Source organism: Peromyscus maniculatus, chromosome 2, assembly GCF_049852395.1.
Source record: "Peromyscus maniculatus bairdii isolate BWxNUB_F1_BW_parent chromosome 2, HU_Pman_BW_mat_3.1, whole genome shotgun sequence".
Taxonomy (NCBI): Eukaryota; Metazoa; Chordata; class Mammalia; order Rodentia; family Cricetidae; genus Peromyscus; species Peromyscus maniculatus.
Window position 1 is genome coordinate 134,215,876 of NC_134853.1, and position 18,417 is coordinate 134,234,292.

The 18,417-nt window shown below is 39.7% G+C and overlaps 1 protein-coding gene across 1 annotated transcript in view; it reads left to right on the plus strand.

The window, feature by feature from the left end:
* The window catches only part of Stil (STIL centriolar assembly protein), a 44,714-nt gene extending 27,881 nt beyond the window's left edge, over positions 1 to 16,833 (plus strand). Inside the window, exons 13-17 of the mRNA XM_006986615.4 lie at positions 2,716 to 2,881; positions 5,275 to 5,503; positions 10,923 to 11,112; positions 13,109 to 13,359; positions 15,824 to 16,833. Of these exons, the coding sequence (XP_006986677.2) occupies positions 2,716 to 2,881; positions 5,275 to 5,503; positions 10,923 to 11,112; positions 13,109 to 13,359; positions 15,824 to 16,601 (1,614 nt within the window). The 3' untranslated portion in view covers positions 16,602 to 16,833. The remainder of the gene's footprint in view (positions 1 to 2,715; positions 2,882 to 5,274; positions 5,504 to 10,922; positions 11,113 to 13,108; positions 13,360 to 15,823) is intronic.
* Positions 16,834 to 18,417: the final 1,584 nt, after the last annotated feature.

The window sequence follows — 18,417 nt, forward strand, 5'->3', positions numbered from 1 at the left end:
TCGAGATCAAGCTCAGGTGTTTGCACAGCCAGGATTTTACCAGCTAAGCTGCTTCCCCAGCCCCAGATAATTTTCAGACACTCCCACTAGAACTTTATTGTAGTGGGTCTTTTTCTTTTTCTTTCTTTCTTTTTTTTTGTTGTTGTTGTTTTGAGACAGGGTTTCTCTGTGTTAGTCTTGGTGCCTGTCCTGGAACTCACTCTGTAGCCCAGGCTGGCCTCGAACTCACAGAGAGTTCGTCCTGCCTCTGTCTCCCGAGTGCTGGGATTGAAGGCGTGCACCACCACCTTTGAGTCATTTTCTAAGAGTATATACACATGAGCTTTCTAATTAATTGTTTTGTTTTGTTCTGTTCTGTCAATACTTGGAACTTTCTTCTATTGCAATCAGTGGACATCCTTGTACTAGTAGGGTGTTGTTTTCAGTGCATTTAATTTTATGTATTTTTTTTTACATTTTTGCATCTTTCAGTTGTATACTTTAACAGCTGAACTGTCTTTCCAGCCCACTGACTTGTATCTTTTATTCACATTTTCAGCTGCATATATGCTAATATCAATGTGCCATAGATCTCTAGAAGTAAACGTAAAAATTTTATTACATTGTGTGTGTGAGTGTGTGTGTGTGTGTGTGTGTGTGTGTGTGTGTTCATGTTCATGTTGACCATGGTACGCATGTGGAAGTCAAGAGTTTACAGGAGCCAGTTCTCTCCTTTCACCATGTGGGTCCCAGAGACCAGACTCGGGTCCTGGGGCTTGGCAGCAAGTGCCTCCACCTACAGAGCCATCTTACTGACCTCCAGAAGTAAACTGTGAAGTCAAAGGAAATGTTTATCTAAAAAGTTCAGAGATACCCAGCCTTGGGTAGCTAGGGCTGTAGCTCAGAGGTGGAGCACTTTCCCAGTTTACAAAAGGATACCCAAAGTTGCTCCTCCTCTATTCACAGTAGTTTTTGGCATGATACTTAATGGAGTGGGCACATGAATTGAACAGACAGATTCCTTAGATTATAATTCAGTTTCCAGCCAATATAGGTTATGTAGCCATGGAAAAGCAACCTTATTGAAATTATATTAGTTCACTGAAATTAAATAGACTAGTTAATCATAATAGTACTGTTGCATGAATCCTAAAATTATTACCACATAGTACCATTTTTAGGGGAAAAAAAAAAACAAAAATAATCAACAACACAACAAATAAAGGGGGATGTCCCTCACTCCAGTATATATTCAAGAAAAATTAAAACCCTGTACATACACTGCTGTGGTGGGACAGCTAGGAGATGCAAAGAGAGGAATCAAGCTGGAGCCAGCCTGAGCAATGGAGTGAGGCTTAGGTCGCTGGGACTACTTAGCAAGACCCCATCTTAAAACAGCAGGACAAAAATGTCCATAGCATCATCATTCACAATAGGCCAAATTATAAACAGCCTGGTTGTCCATCAGCTTGATAAATGGATTAACTCAGTGAGCATAGCCACACAGTGGAATATTCAACAGTCAAAAGCATTGATAAATGCTGCAGTTAATCTTAAAAGCTTTGTGTAAAGAGAAAGAAGCCAGACGCAAGGCTTAGTTAGTTCTGTCTACGTGAAACGTCCAGACTCAGCATACTAGAGAGCTAGGTGTGTTAGTGGGTACAAAGGGCAGGAGAGAGGCGTGGTAAGGAATGGGAATGAATGATACTGAGGTTTTTATAATTTGAAAAATGATCTTAAATTAATAGTGATCATTGTTTCACATTTTGTGAATATACTATAAACTTCAGAATTGGTGAATTCTAAGATATATAAATGGCATCTCTGTTTGAAAAGGAGAGGGAAGGCTCTTAGTGTTGAGACCTCAGTGTTGCTACTTGTCATACAATCTCAACAGGTAACTGTAATGTTTCAAGTTTCTAACCTGTAAAATGAATTTTATTAGTATACTCTTCATGGAATTATCACACATAAAATCTGTGGCATAGGGCTGGAGAGATGGCTCAGTGGTTAAGAGCACTGACTGCTCTTCTAAAGGTCCCAGGTTCAGTTCCCAATATCCACATGGTGGCCCACAGCCATGTTAACTGCTTGTAACTCAAGCCTCAGGGAATCCAATGCTCTCTTCTGGCCTCCATGGACATCAGGCATGTAGGTGTTCAGACATATATGCAGACAAAACACTCATACACCTAAAATAAATAACTTGTGGTACAAGTGTCTTGTAGACAAGACAGAACCAGACAGTGTTAGCTGTTGTTTGTTATTATTTTATTTCAATGTGGCCAATAATGAGCAATTTTTACTAACCTTTATAAAAAGAATCTTGTGTAAAATGCTCAATATTTGGTAAATGAAGCTCAGGGTGTGCCTCCATCTCCATTGGTATTTAATTTATAAGTGAACTAGGAATAAAATGTGTTGATTTGAAGTATTTGAATAAAAAGTATGATTTGAAGCCATTCAGACTTTTCTGCGTAAGTGTCAATTTATGGATCCTAATCTAACCACCTGTATGCTTCACTTTTAAATTTATACTTAATGAAAGTGGGTCTTAGTAACTAAGGGTAATGGCTGTCTGCACTAAGTCTCATGGTATGATTTAATTATATTGTGAGAAAACACAAGTTAAAAGTCATCTCTAATAACTAGAGTATTTGTAATTTGTTACTAAACTCTGCTACCAGTCTTGGTGATTGCCTTTGTCTGTTTAATGCATGTTTTTAATTAATACAGATTCAGCGCTTATTGGAAGCACAGTCTCTAAATCCTGGCTCCCCTAAGACAAGCACTGTGGAAGACACTGGGAAAGCAGCAAGACAGGTGGAGCTGGTTTCCATGGAAGCACAGCCTTCACCTGGCTTGCACATGAGAAAAAGTGTAAGCATTGCAGTGAGCACAGGTAACTTGATTTCAATTGTAAGAAATTAGTTTTTAATGCTTCTCACGTTTGCCTTTTAAAAGAAAGGAATGGAGGAGGGGACGAGGAGATGGTTTAGTACAGTGCCTGCCACACAACTGAAGGATCCAGGTTCAGATCTGCAGCACCCATTTAAAAAGCCAGGTGCAGTAATGAGCATCTATATATAACCCTAGTCCGGGGAAGACTGAGACAGTCTGGCTAGCGTGTCTTGCCCAGCCAGTGAGCTGTGGGTTCAGTTCTCAAAATATAGGGTGGACAGTGGTAGAGAAAGACACCTGACAGTGACCTCTGCTATCCATATGTGTATGTATGTGTGTGTTCACACCAGCATACACACATGTACACACTCATACAGAACACACACCAAAGTGAGGGGAAGTATAGTGGTTTTCTGTCTTATAAAATTCTGTATTTACTATATTGTAGTTGTGTTTGGTTGATTGGTTGGTTGGTTTGGTTTTTGTTTTGGTTTCTTTCAAGACAGGATTTCTCTGTGTATCCCAAGCTATCCTGGAACACTCAGTTTGGCCTCGAACTCACAAAGAGCTGCCTGCTTCTTCTGCCTCTCGAGTGCTGGAATTAAAGGCGTGCACCACCACTGCCAAGTTCCAAAGCAAATTATTAATAGTCATTTGAACTAAGAAACTTTTAGAAGCATATTTATTTTATATATACTTAACTTTCTCTAAAGATATATAGTAGGCAGGGTCTATTACAACTTTTTAAATTGAATGCAAAGTTAAACCTTGATGTTACTGATTTATTATCATAAAATCACTCAAAATAGAAAATTTTTTTCATGTGGTGCATGTCTGTAGTCCCAGTGCTCTGGAGTGTCTTGAGTTTGCGGCCAGGTTGGGCTCTATATCTTGTCTCAAAAACAAATAAAAAGGTGGGCGGTGGTGGTGCACGCCTTTAATCCCAGCACTCGAGAGGCAGAAGCAGGTGGATCTCTATAAGTTCGAGGCCAGCCTGGTCTACAGAACGAGATCCAGGACAGGCAGCAAAACTGCACAGAAAAACCCTGTCTCAAAAAACACCAAAAAAATAAATAAAAAATAAAAGGAAAGGAAGAAAAAACCATTTCGCCTTATATTCTTTGCTTCTTCAAACCATTGCGTTAACCATGTTGCCCAGGGTGGAAAATATACGTGGGTTGTGGGACAAGAGATTATTTGAGGTAGTGTACAGATGAGTGTCTTGTTTTTGTAAATCTGTTTTTCTTCTAGCTTTATATGTATGAGTTCTTTACCTGCATATATGTATGTATGTCCACTAGCTGTATGTTTGATGCTAGCAGAGGTCAGAAGAGGTCATTAGATCCTGTGGAACTGGAGTTAAGGATGCTTGTGAATAACCATGAGTGTTGGCAGCCAATCCCAGGTCTTCTGCAAGAACAATTGCTCTTAACCAGTGAGACTTCTTTCCAAGCCCAATTAATTTTTCTTATGTGTAATGGAAAAGATCTGACTAGCATATCAAACCGGTGACTTCACAGAAGTGGTGAAGCTAGGTAAAAATAAAGTGAGTATATGTAACAGAAAGTATAAATAAATAGGATGTAGATTGGCTCATTAGAGAAGCATTGGATTTTTGTTTGGTTTTTCTTAAGTGTGTATGTGTTTTATATGCATGTGTACACATGTGTGTTCAGGTGTGCTGAACCTTATAGGTATGAATAGATGCCAGAAGTTGACATCAGTCTGCCTTCTCATTTGCATCTCTGCTTTATTTTTTGAGACAGCCTTTCTTAAACCTGGAACTTGCTGTTTCAGCTAGGCTGCTGGCCAGCGGGTGGCATTTAAATGGGTGCTAGGGATCCAAATTCAGGTCCTTGTGCAAGCAGTTCACACACTGAGCTGTCTCCTTATCCCCAGAGCACTTGAATCTTTAAATACCCGCCTGACAGTATGTGTGCCTTGTGGACAGTTTCCTAGAACACTCTACTTAAGGATCAAAACCAGAGAACCTATGAATTTATAGATCTTTGATTTTTTTTTTTTTGCATGTATATTTTTTCTCTTGGGGTATTTCCAATTTATTTTGAGACAGACTCCCACTAATGTAACCCAGATTGGCCTTGAACTCAATACATATCCTCAGCTTCTTGAATGCTGAATTACAGGCATGCCACTGTACCTTAATTGGAGGAGCAGAGACTGCTCTTGAGCAAGCAGGACACAGGATGTCCCCTTTCCTTGCCACTGGTTTTCTCTTTCTGCCTTTCATCTATTTCTCTTTGTGGCATTTTCTTAAGGTCATTTGAAACAGTGTAATTTTGTTAAAACCATGTAGATGATCTTTATAAGCTTTTACATTTGTCCTTTCTCTAGTTGACTTTGTTCTGGTATCTGAACTCATTTAACCTCTAGGTGCTAGCTTGTTTTGGAATGCAGTGGGTGATGACCAAGAGCCTGACCCACAGTTAAAGCAAGATGACACCAAGATTTCCAGTGAAGACATGAATTTTTCTGTTGATATTAATAACGAAGTGACAAGTCCTCCAGGTAGTGCATCTTCATTAAAAGCGGTTGACATTCCCAGTTTTGAAGAAAGCAACCTTGCTGTGGAAGAATTTAATCATCCACTTCCTGAATCCAAGTAAGAGCCTTCCATTCATTGTTTCACCTACCTTTTTTTTTTTTTTTTTTTTAATATTCTTTCTTTGCTGTGCTAAGGATTGAATATATTTTATATTTGGGGGCTTTGTTTTGTTTTGTTTTGTTTTGTGGGGGGGTTGTTTGTTGTTTGTTTGAGGCTGGACTCTATGTAGTTCTGGCAGTCCTGGACCTCACTTTATATAGACTGGCCTTGAACTCACAAAGATCTACCTTTCTCTGCCTCTTGGAATTAAAGGTGCATGCCCTTTGCCCAGCTTAGAATGTGATTTTTACATTTATATACATAGTACAGAATAATTAAATCTGGCAATCAAAATTATGACCTCATATACTTTTTGTGGTGAAACATTTAAAATCTGCTCTGTGATTCTGAAGTATAGCATGCACTATTATTTATTACAGTCACCAATGTGCACATTTTCTTCCTCTTTGAGACATTGATATATTTACTGCATTTTCATTGATGTCTTTACAAAGTAAGTGTCAGTATAATGGAGAACTCTCAACTTTCTTCAGCTGTCCTCTAAGTCAACTGTTGGATGTGTTCATCTGAATGAATCCCAACATCTAAAAAAAGCTTCAGCATTCTCTGTGCTCAGACCTCACCTTCGAGATTCTGATAGTACAGAGTTCCAAGGGATCATGCAATTATATTTGAAAGAGACAACTACTTACATTTAAAATGCCATTTTATATGTTTGCTTCAAAATAGTAAATGAACTGACTAAATATAGAAACAAAACAAAATTGACAAAATGGTAAATTTTGAAACATTGTATATGGTGTTTTGTTAAACACTTTACACTTACATTTGAAGTTTTTCCATTATGAAATTTTCTATTAATGATTCCAAAGTAATTTAGATCCTCAGTAAATCTGGCTGGCAAAATTTAGCAAATGTTCTTTAAAATAGCATGAGACAAGCAGTAGATTTTTTTTTTTTTCAGATTAAAAGCCTTGTGATACTAACTGATATTTTAAATTATTTGATTATATAATAGTTAAAACAATGAATATGTACCTCTAAAAAACAAAGAGAAACACGTCTTTTATTTTATAATACTGTTTTGATCACAGATTCAATTAAATGTTCATGTGAGTACCAGTTAATTTAAAAACCTTTTGTGTACATGTGTACATCTCCCCAGCAAAATTGAGTTCCTGGAGCAGGGTGGTGATCATATTTATTTCTCTATCTTTGACACAGTATCTCCCTACATTAGCTCATTCATTCATTCATTTAGACAGTCCAGCTGTCCTTGAACTTGATATGTAGCACAAGCTGGCTTTGAATTCTTGATCTTCTTGCCTCAGCCTCCTGAGGCTGGGATTATAGGTATGCACTACCATGTCCAGCTCATGTTAGCGTCTAAAATAAATGTTTACTGACAGAAAGAGCCCCAAGTCTTTATACATTTTATTTAGAATAATGTCAGAACCTCAAAAAGAACCTTGATTTACCTTTTATCTTCCCTGAATTAATTCTCTTTTTAATTAATTAATTTTTATGATTGTGAATATTTTACCTGCATGTATATCTGTGCACCATGTACTTGCAGAGGTTAGAAGAGGACATTGAGTCCCCTGGAATTTAAATTACAGATGATTGTGAGCTGTTATATGGATGCTAGGAACCAAACCCAGGTCCCTGGAAGAGCAGCCAGTGCTCTTAACCATTGAGCCATCTCTCCAGCCTTTTCCTTGACTTAATTCTGTAAACTAAAGAATACTTTCTAGAATTAAGGTTTTCAAATCTGTGAAAATCTCCAATCCTTTGGTAGTTTTTAACTTCAGAAAAGGACCTAATTTAACCGACAGAATGAAACTAATTGCTTTTTCTGAACAATTAATCGGCTTTATTGATTGTAACACCTAACAAGATGTAGATCTAGTCTCCCCCCCACCTTTTTAAGCATGTTTAGAATCAATGCTATCTCTAGGCCAGATGTGGACTTAGAATATGAAGGCAGGACAGTCATGAGTATGAGGCCAGCACAAACGCTATAGAAAGACCTTGTCCTAAAAAAAAAAAGTCATTTCCAGATCTGCGCACGGTGGGTTGTTACTTCTCTGCCTCCTGGCTGACTGCTGACTCATGCTGTGACTTCACTGCTGAGTATTCATCGGTGGCACATATCTCCCCATGCTCTGGTCCCCCTTGGACATCTGCTAGATCAGTCTTTGTGGTGTTGGAGCAGTCTCTGAAGATAAGTTTAAGTTTATTGGCTGTGCAGCTTAATTGGTTATTGATTACTCTTTTCCAATGGATAGTGATGGTATAAGGCTTCTGTAGAGACATTCTTTAAAGCAGATTTTAAGAAGCCATGCTTTGGATGTATTGACATATTGGAGTCATCCTTTACATGTATGTTTTAATCTTACTTTTTTGAGGTTTAAGATCTTTCATGTCATCTTTTCCAGCTTTTGTTCTTATTTACTAGTTTAGACACCCAGATAAATTCTTGAGCACACAGTGTAGCCCAGTGTTAAGAGCACACTCTCTGGCTCAAGCTTCCAATATGAGTCATGACAGTATGACCATGGATTGCTCTCACAATCTCTAGTTGACTGTTTTCTCACCTGTAAGATGGGAATAATAAAGGCACCTATTCTGAGATGATTATGAGAATTAAATGTGGATATATGTAAATGGTCAGAACAGTGTCTGCAGCTCTGTAGCCAGCGTTTAGCGGAGGTAAATACTGAGAAGCTGTTAAGGAGAAGTTGTGTGGCTCACCACTTCAGAGGTTCCAGTCCTCAAAGCTGGCTCCATTGCTGTGGGCCATTCTGACACCTATGGAAGGGCCCAGCTGCTCACCTCATGGCAAGTGGAAGGCAGCGGGACACAGAGAACCTGAGCTCATGAGTGGACTCTATCCTGATTTTCTTCACCCTGACCCCCAGCTGACTGGATGGTGCTGTCCACATTCAGGGCAGCTCTTCTCTCAGTTGCTGTTCCTCTCTGAAAATGCCCTCACAGACACATAGAAATGTGCTTTGGGAATCTCCTAGTGGTCCTTCAGGCCAATTGGCAGGCAAGACTATTAATCATTACAGCATTTAATCATGTTGGCCATTTAGCTAAAAATGGAATAAGACAGCTGGGCGGTGGTGGCGCACGCCTTTAATCCCAGCACTCGGGAGGCAGAGCCAGGCGGATCTCTGTGAGTTCGAGGCCAGCCTGGGCTATCAAGTGAGCTCCAGGAAAGGCGCAAAGCTACACAGAGAAACCCTGTCTCGAAAAAACAAAAAACAAAAAAAAAAAACAAAAAACAAAAAAAATGGAATAAGACAAGTTTGATAATTGGCATGGCCTCTCCCTCAGAATAAAAACAGTGTGGCCCTGGATGCTCTAGAAAGTACAGCATAAGCCAGGCCATCCTTCATCTTGTGGCAGGTGTGAGCCAACATGTCTGGCTTTTGGATGACATAGTTTTTGGGTTTGGGTGTTTGGTTTGGTTTTTTGAGACAGGTTTTCTCTGTGTAGCCCTGGCTGTCCTGGAACTCAATTTATAGACCAGACTGGCCTCAAACTCAGAGATCCACTGGGATTAAAAGTGTGCACCACCATGCCCAACCTTATCTTCAACATTTTTAAGAGTTGAGTGTTTTGATTTTTTTTTTTTTTTTTTTTTTTTTTTTTTTTTTTTTTTTTGGTTTTTTTCGAGACAGGGTTTCTCTGTGTAGCTTTGCGCCTTTCCTGGAGCTCACTTGGTAGCCCAGGCTGGCCTCGAACTCACAGAGATCCGCCTGGCTCTGCCTCCCGAGTGCTGGGATTAAAGGCGTGCGCCACCACGCCCGGCGAGTGTTTTGATTTTTAATGGTCAATGCTGAGAACACCACTGCACATAAACACATAATACAAAATGAGAAGTATATTTAGGGTCATTTCAAAATCAAATCTTCTAACACAATCCAATCCAAAAATAAACTAATTTAATACTTACACATTGAAGAAGGATAATAAGAAAATATTAAAAGTCTTTTTTTAAACCATTATGTTTCTATAAGAACAGAAAACTTTGTGTATACAAAGAAACACTGTAGTTCATAACATACAGTAATCTTGAATCTGAGTCACAGCATTTTCAACAGCTTCCCTTGAAGTTTCAAGGTGTGATGAGCGTGCACAATGCAGTGTGCGTGTGTGCATGTGCATGTGCTGTGTGTTCAGAACAAAGGCTTCAGTGAAGTCAGTTGGTGCAATGTGGACAAACACTGCCAGAAACAACTCTGATTTTATCTTGGGATGGTTGTTAGCTGCCTAGAACTCAAGATTCTCCTATTTCTGCCTCCTAAGTGACAAGACTACAGCCAGTGGGGTTGGAGAGATGGCTAAGCAGTTAAGAATGCTTACTGCTTTCTAGAGGATCTGAATTTGGTTCCCAGCACCCAGGTCAGGTGGTTCACAACAGCCTATAACTCCAGCCCCAGGAGAATCCAATGGCTCTGACCTCCGCTGGTGCCCCCTACACATGCACATACCAACACACACATATACACATAATGTAAAAATAATTTGGTGGCTCAGGGGTTAAGAGCACTAACTTCTTGCAGAGGATCCTGGTTCTTTTCCTAGCTGAGACATCTAACAAACACCTAGAATTCCAGTTCCAGGAAGCCTGACTTCCTTTGGCCTCATTGGGCCCCTGCATGCACATGGTGCGTATAAACTTGCACAGGCATACAAACACATAAATAACTAAAAGATTCCAGTCCTGTGCCACCATATCTAGCCACTTTGCTCTTTTCTGTAAGAGCCACAGGTTAGAGTTCTAACAAGAAATGAGCTTGTAGTGCTACTTCTCCCAGTCGTTTTATTTTTTTAATTTGAAAGCGATAAATGCTCTAAATAAAGTTGAAAAAATAAAAGCATAAAGAAGAAATGCCATCAACTAAATAATGTGATTAATAATTGTGGCTTGTGAACCTTGAATTGGCAAGGATCAATTCTATTTTAAAACTTGAAGTAAACAAATTATATATTTAAAATGTTTAGATATCCTAAAATGTTTTGCTGTGTCAAATGTAGACAATATCACCTTGTTTCTAGCCTTCAGTGAAAGTTGTCTTAAATGGGACAACAGATAACTTAATAAATTAACGACAGATAGCTTAATAAAACAGCACTATAGTCTGGTTTATGAGCAGCCTGTCAAGATGGTATTTATTTACCTTGCTAAGAGTTAAATGTACAGCCGGGCAGCGGTAGGAGTGGTTGGTGGTGCACACCTTTGATCCCTGTCTCAAAAAATCAAAAAAAAAAAAAAAAAAAAAGTTGAATATACAAACCAAGCACTGCTTGGGTCTTACTACTTCCTTCCAAAATGAGTGCACTTCAAGTATATGTTAAAAGTGTCTTGCTAACTAATGCTAACCCTGCCTGTCCTTTCACGCAGCTCTTCAGAACAGAGACAAGAACCTGGTGTGCCTGTGTTCTTCCCAAATGCTTTGCTGGCTGAGAGTGTGAGCACGTGCTTACAGGCTGAGCCAACAGAGGGAGCCAGTAACAGCACTGAATCACCAGGGGGACCAAAAGTTGAGCCTAACTGGCCAGCAGATGACCAGAAAATTTACCAGGACTTGTTGGTAAGTAAGTGTAGACCATTTCATCTTTTGTGAGATGGTTACTTAATATAGGAAATACTAGTTAAACTTTCCCTAGGTTTAAACTGATTGAGATCTTGAAACAGAATCACTTTTCGACTATTTAACAATATATAATTTTTTAGCTTTTCATAAATTTTGATAACCTAAATTGTCAGCTTTCTAGTCATCAGATACTTAGCCAGAACAAACAATATTTCTTTTAAAAATAAAAATGTTACTATTCTGCCAAATTCACTCTATAGTTGGAACTGGGGGAAAAGACGAGCAACTTGACTTTGTGAGGAATTTGAAAATAGTGGAATATTTATGATATAACTGATTTCAGTTCAGGTAGGCAGATAATTAATAAAGATTTAGTTTAGTTTAAGAAAGGCTGAGAGGTGCAGGAAAGCAACAACCCAGAATGAACAGAATAGATCTTCTTGGCTGGCTGACAATGTGAGTGGGTGCTTAAGGTTCACTTCATCAACAGGAAGACTTGGAATGTCTTGTTTCCCTATTTGCAGTTGGCAATTAGTTAAACATACATGAATGGAGTTCTGTGTATTCATCGGCAAATAGTATTGGTTATTTGCCTGATAGGTCCTAGACTAGTGCTAGCTTGTATGTCCAGGGAGTGAAATATTGCTGAATGTCATGAATTCAGAGTACCATAAGTCGTTGGTGTTTTATAAAATGTGAAAAAGAGCCTAATTGCAAAAATAACAAAGTTCATTTTATAATCTGAAGAAGCATATTGCCAACTTGCAAATGCATGATTTAAATATATTAGTAATTTTTAAAATTTTGCTTTTTGTTTTATTGTAAGGTTTGAGGCGAGGACAGGGTTTTACTATGTACTGTAAGCTGTTCTTGAACTTGTGACTCCTATCTCAGCCTCCTGAGGGCTGAGATTATAGGTGTGTATGCCTAAACCTATTATTTGTTAATAGTAATATTTTTACTTTTTATTCTTCAAGAATTTCATACAAACCAAATGTGGTGGTGCACACCTTTAATCCCAGCACTTGGGAGACAGAATCAGGTAGATCTCTGTGAGTTTGAGGCCAGCTTGGTCTGTATAGTGAGTTCCAGGACAGCCAGAGTTACATAGTTGTCTCAAAAAAAATAAATAAATAAATAAAATAAAAAAATAAATAAATAGATAATCACTTCATATAGGTTCATGTTCATCCCTCTCTCCCTTTTTCACTTGTTGGCTTTTTAAGTGACATCTTCTCTTTCCTGTAGGGTCTGATGAAATCATTAAGATGGGCTCCTATTTAAAAGTAAACAATAATCCAGCTGCTGTGGTAGCTCATTCCTCTAATCTCAGCACTCAGTGGGCAGAGGGGGTGGTTCTCTGTGAGATCAAGGTTGGCCTTGAAACTTTGTCTCAAAAAAAGCCAACAAAGAAAAGCAGAAAAGGAAGGAAGGAAGGAAGGAAGGAAGGAAGGAAGGAAGGGAGGGAGGGAGGGAGGGAGGGAGGGAGGGAGGGAGGGAGGGAGGGAGGGAGGGAGAGAGAGAGAGAGAGAGAGAGAGAGAGAGAGAGAGAGAGAGAGAGAGAGAAAGAAAGAAAGAAAGAAAGAAAGAAAGAAAGAAAGAAAGAAAGAAAGAAAGAAAGAAAGAAAGAAAGAAAGAGAAAGCTGTATAATTGCAAGTATACTAGATGCTTTATAGAATTTGACAAGATAATATTTAGCCTACCTTGTGGCATTCTCCTAAAATCTTAAGGTTGAGGGTTAGAAAGGGGGCCCAGCCATTCAGAAAGCTTACTCTCTAAGAGGACTGGAGGTTGATTCCCAGCACTCAGGTCAGGTGGCTCACAGCCACTTACACTTCATCTTCAAAGGCACCCACATGCACACAAACATACAAATAAATAAATAAATAAATAAATAAATAAATAAATAAATAAATAAATAAGTAAATCTTAAAAAAAAAAAAAACTTAAGATTGTTAGTGATTTTTAAATGCATTCTTTTTCTTTCCGTAGGGTAAAGTGAACCACCTGCTTAATAATTCCTCCCAAGAAATTGATCAACCACCTACCAAAGCAGTAGTTATCAACCATGAATGCACCAAAACCCAAAATATTCACCATATAAGGAAAAAAAAGCACAATTCAGGACTGGTAGACAAAGACTGTGTACTCAGCGCAACTATTAAACAGCTAAGGAGCCTGGGAGTGAAAATTGATTCTCCCACTAAAGTGAAGAAAAATGCACAGAAAGTGGATCATGCCAGGTAACTTTTGTTTTAAAAGATGGATAAATGGTAGGTATGCTTCAGCACTCCTGAAGGAGTGTGCCTGTACCTCAGGCCTGCTGACTTGTCACTTAGTGAGGGCCTGATGTATATGGAAGCAAATATCATGTTTACATTCTCAGTCTGCTAGTGGGATGAAGCTACATAAAAAAGACACCTGAGGATGGTTGCTCTATTGATTTATTCTTTTATTGGTATCTTTCCTAGACAAAGTTGCCAACAAAACACTGGAAAAGAAATGAGTTTTATTGTCATGTCTGGAAATGTCTCTGGAGGTGTTGAAATGCACCAGTTCCCAGTGTTCAGTCATACACACTGCTGCTAGAAAGCGTGGGCATTCCTTCTGGCAGTGTGCAGCCAACTATTAGATCCCTTCTGTTTAGATCCCTCTGTGCCAAAGATGACCTCAGCATATATACACCTGTTAAAAAGAGGATGTGCGGCGGGTTTCCTCTTGGACCACCAACCATTATGACACGGAGACTTATTAGTTATGAATGCTCGGCCTTATCTTATGCTTGTCCCACTGGCTCTTATAACTTATTTTAACCTGTTTCTCTTCATCTACATTTTTGCCTTATACCTTTTTACCTTTCTTTCATCCTGTATGTCCTACTCCATGTCTGGCTGGCCCCGGGCATCTCCCTCTCTTTCTCCCTTGTTCTCTCTCGCTCTCTTCTACTTATTCTCTTTGCCTGCCAGCCCCACCTGTCCCTCTACTGCCTAGCTGTTTGCTGTTCAGCTTTTTATTAGATCCATCAGTGCCTTAGGCAGGTAAAATAAAACGACAGCACATACTCACATAGTTAAACAAATGCAGCATAAACAAATGTAACACATCTTTGCCTAGTTAAAGTAATATTCCACAACAAAGATAAAATCTGGAAATTATTAAGCTAGAAAGTTTTCTGATAATTGCTTTTGTTGTTAGAAACCTAACAAAATTTCCTAGTTTAAAAAACAGACAGTATGAGGCAATATAAGATAAAATACAAAAGCTCCCGTTCCCTTAGACTCTTCAATCTGTCTCTTTCATGGCTGCTTCAAGCATTTCTTTCATATTCTTCTAAAAAGGCTGTTTGAGTCGGGGCTGGAAACTGAACAGCAAATGCTCTTGACTTCGGAGCCATCTTCCAGCCCCTTTCTCCTGTTTTTGATAGCTGTATAATATTCTGTTGTACCCATGCACTATAATATATTTTGAACCCTCATCATCTCTCACTGAACTTATGTACCATTTAAGTCAATATTAAGCAAATGTCATTCTACAAGTACTTGTTCAAATTAAAGTTATAATAGGTGTTTTACTATTGCTTGCCAAGTATTTATACTCATTATTTATTTATTTGCTTGTTTCGCTCTCTTCTCTCTCTCTCTCTCTCTCTCTCTCTCTCTCTCTCTCTCTCTCTCTCTCTCTCTCTTTCTGTGTGTGTGTGTGTGTGTGTGTGTGTGTGTGTGTGTGTGTGTGTGTGTGTGTTGGTGTGTAAGTGATCAGGGAACAGCTTGGAGTACCATGGGGTCATTTAGTTTAGCAGCAAGTGCCTTTACCAAGGAGCCGTCTCAAAGGCCCTGACAGCTTTATTTCTGAACTGAAAGATGGAGACCCTGTGACATCTGTGACCACGTGGTGGTTTCTCCAGTTCTAGGAGATCCAGTGCTCTCTTCTGGCCTATAGGTACCAGGCACATATGTATGCACATATATACACACAGGCAAAACAGTCATACACATAAAATTAAAACAAATCTTGAAGAAAAAAAGCATGAGAAAGAACTACATATACCTGTTGGAATTCACAAGTTCTCCATGCTTTCTATGCAGAACCGTGTTTATTTGAGCAACTCATTATATAGCCCAGGTTCATTGCTCTCTTGTCTCAGCCTCTTGCTGATTACAGACATGATCAAGACTCCCATTAGGGAGTAACTATTAGATAATGCAATAATGTATTTTCTCCCTTCCTTCCCTCCCTTCCTTCCTTCCTTCCTTCCTTCCTTCCTTCCTTCCTTCCTTCCTTCCTTCCTTCCTTCCTTTCTGTTTTTGCTTTCTGCTTTGTTATGCTTTTTGACAGGTTCTTGTGTAGCCCAGGTTGATCTTGAACTGATTATCCTGCCTCAGCCTCCCAGTGACTGGGATAGCAGGCCTGCAGCACCCCACCTCACTTGGTCATGTGTTTCTTCACAATGGCCATCTTATGTGCATGCTGTCAGTGTAAAACATTGACACTGGCAAGCCAGGGATCTGCATTCAGTCTGTGAATACAGATTGCCTCCCAGTTATAGTGTATACCCTGAATGTGTGTCTGCCCGTGAGGACTTAAGTCTGAGGGGTCAGTTAAAAAGCCCCAGTAAGCTTAAAGCTGAAACCTTTGTTACTTTTACAGAATGAAACTCTTACTACTTAAAATAAGGTTAAAAACTGCCTTACTTTTTGTGTCTTGCAGTGTTTTGGCATGTATCAGCCCAGAAGCAGTGGTCTCTGGATTAAACTACATGTCATTTACTAATGTTGGCATGAGCGGCTTAAGTCCCACTGGTGTGGATTTGAGCATGGAGGCAAATGCTATAGCTCTGAAATACTTGAATGAAAATCAGCTGTCACAACTGTCTCTTGCTCGATCAAACCAAAATAACTGTGACTCATCTTTTGGCCTCCTACATATTAATTCAGACAGAAGCACAGTGGGGCTTAGCTTAGTTTCACCAAGCAACATGTCATTTGCAACCAAAAAATACATGAAGAGATATGGTCTCTTAGAAAGCAATGACAACAGTGAGGATGAAGAGTCCTCCAGCCATGCAGACAGTGAGATGGACCATATGTTGAACAGAAACCCTGCATGCAGACCTGTGCAACTCAGTCATCAAAAAGCACCTTCTCAGAATGCCTGTGAAAAAGCTCTAACTAACTGTGACTCGGAGGACATGCATACAGATGTGCCAGTATTGAGAAATATCACAAATGAGGCTGTGCAGCCTAGAGCAACAGAGCAGGTGAATGAAGACCCTGTTTTCTCCTTAAGGAATCTTAAACCAGACCCTGCAGTGAACCTCCGAACTGGAAAAGCAGAGTTTACTCGACATCCTGAGAAGGAAAATGAAAGTGAAATTTTTCCTGGAACCTTGCAACCTCCTGAGTCTTTAAAGCAAATGAATAGCATGAATTCAGTGGGCACCTTCTTAGATGTGAAGCGTCTCAGACAGTTACCGAAGCTGTTTTAACTCTTTACTCCTCCTTTGTGATGTGAGGACTAGGTGTGTACTGACGGCACTTAAGGAGACCAGACCTTTGGGATCTCTTTTTGGTTTGTTTTTGAGACAGGGTTTCTCTCTGTAGTCCTGGCTGTCCTGGAACTCGCTCTGTAGACCAAGCTGGCCTCGAACTCAGAGATCTGCCTGTCTCTACCCCTCAAATGCTAGATAAGATTAAAGGTTTGCACCACCATTGCCTGGCCATGACCTTTGGGATTTCTAATAACTGTAAGCGTCCGTTTCCTGTTTGTAGCTAATTATAGTAACATTGGTCAGCAGGTGACCCACTTGTGAAATGCCTGGTTAGTGGGAAGGCTGGGTTTGTTCTGCATCACTGAGCCTAAAGCAAAAGTAAAACAACAACCCTAAGATCAGGTATTACATCAAATCAAGTTCAAATGTACTCCCTAATCCCCAGGACCTCGCATGTACTAATGGGCTCTGTTACTGAGCCCCACCTCAGAGCTTCATCCTCAGCTCGGTAGGTTTTAGTGAGACAGGGTCTCAGTATGTAGCCTCGGCTGGCTTCAGACTTAGAATCCTTCCACCTTCCGCGTCTGGCTCAGGTATGCACTTTACCTAGTATCTCCCAAAGACAATTTCTTACAAGATCATAGTAAGTTTCAAAACCAAGATACTACATTAGGCACAATACTGAGTAAGCCACAGAACTCTCCATTGTCTTTGGTTATTTGGTGGGAAGAGGCAGTGCTGGTGCTTGAACCCAGGACCTCATATCAAGTGTTCTAGCACTGAACTTCATACTTCATTTCATGAGGTGTACCGCTAATTTGCATTGTTTGTGTATAGAGACATGAAATTATATCACATAGCTTCCATTAGCCTAAAACACATCCTCCCTCCAATCCCTACCCTTGATAGTCCATGATCTTTTTACCATCAGCAGAATGTTTTTTGTCATTAAAAAAAATGTTTCTTAAACAGAACTGTACTTTTAAAATGTGTTTTTTTTATTAAGCATTATACCTTTTGAAATTTACTGCCTTTCTCCCAATAATGTCCTGAGATCTGTCCAAGTGTTTAGTGTGTCAATAATTCTTTACTTCCGCTCCCCTCAGGTTGTTTTAAATTGTTATTTCTAAATATAAAATAAAACTATCCACATTCACTTGAAAGATGCAGGTCTCTGCTAAGGTTATAATGTGGTGTCTTGTGTTCAAGTTTGGCTCGTAAACTCAAAGCAGCAGACTTGTTTTCTGAATGCCTTTCTAACCCAGCTCCGGCTTCCTGAGAAGGTACTAGTAGAGAACTATTGCGGTTAGCAGGGCCAGGGAGCCGGGGACCAGTTGGCATCCCTTTTCCTCCTTCATCGCCGCAGTTTGAAGTCACAGTTAGACACAAGTGACAGTGCCATTTCCCTCCATGTTCCTTACATCCCCGATGAGTGGTAGAATTATGGCTGCTCTCTTTAAATTGAGCCCTCCAAGGTTCACCCAAAAAGTGAATGTGGGTGCCATTTGTATTACACTTTGAAAACAGAATACTAAGCCAGGTATGGTGGCCCATGCCTTTAATCCCAGCACTGGGGGGCAAAGGCAGGTTCTCTATAGGTTCTAAGCCAGCCTGGTCTACAGAGAAAATCTTAGGACAGTCAGCTACAAAGAGAGACCTTGTCTCAAGGGGGAAAAAAGAACAAAGAAAAAGAAAAGACAGAGGTTGGGGATTTAGCTCAGTGGTAAGAGGGCTTGCCTAGCAAGCACAAGGCCCTGGGTTTGATCCTCAGCTGGGGGAGGGGGAAGAAAAGATAATGTCAATGCACTAAGCA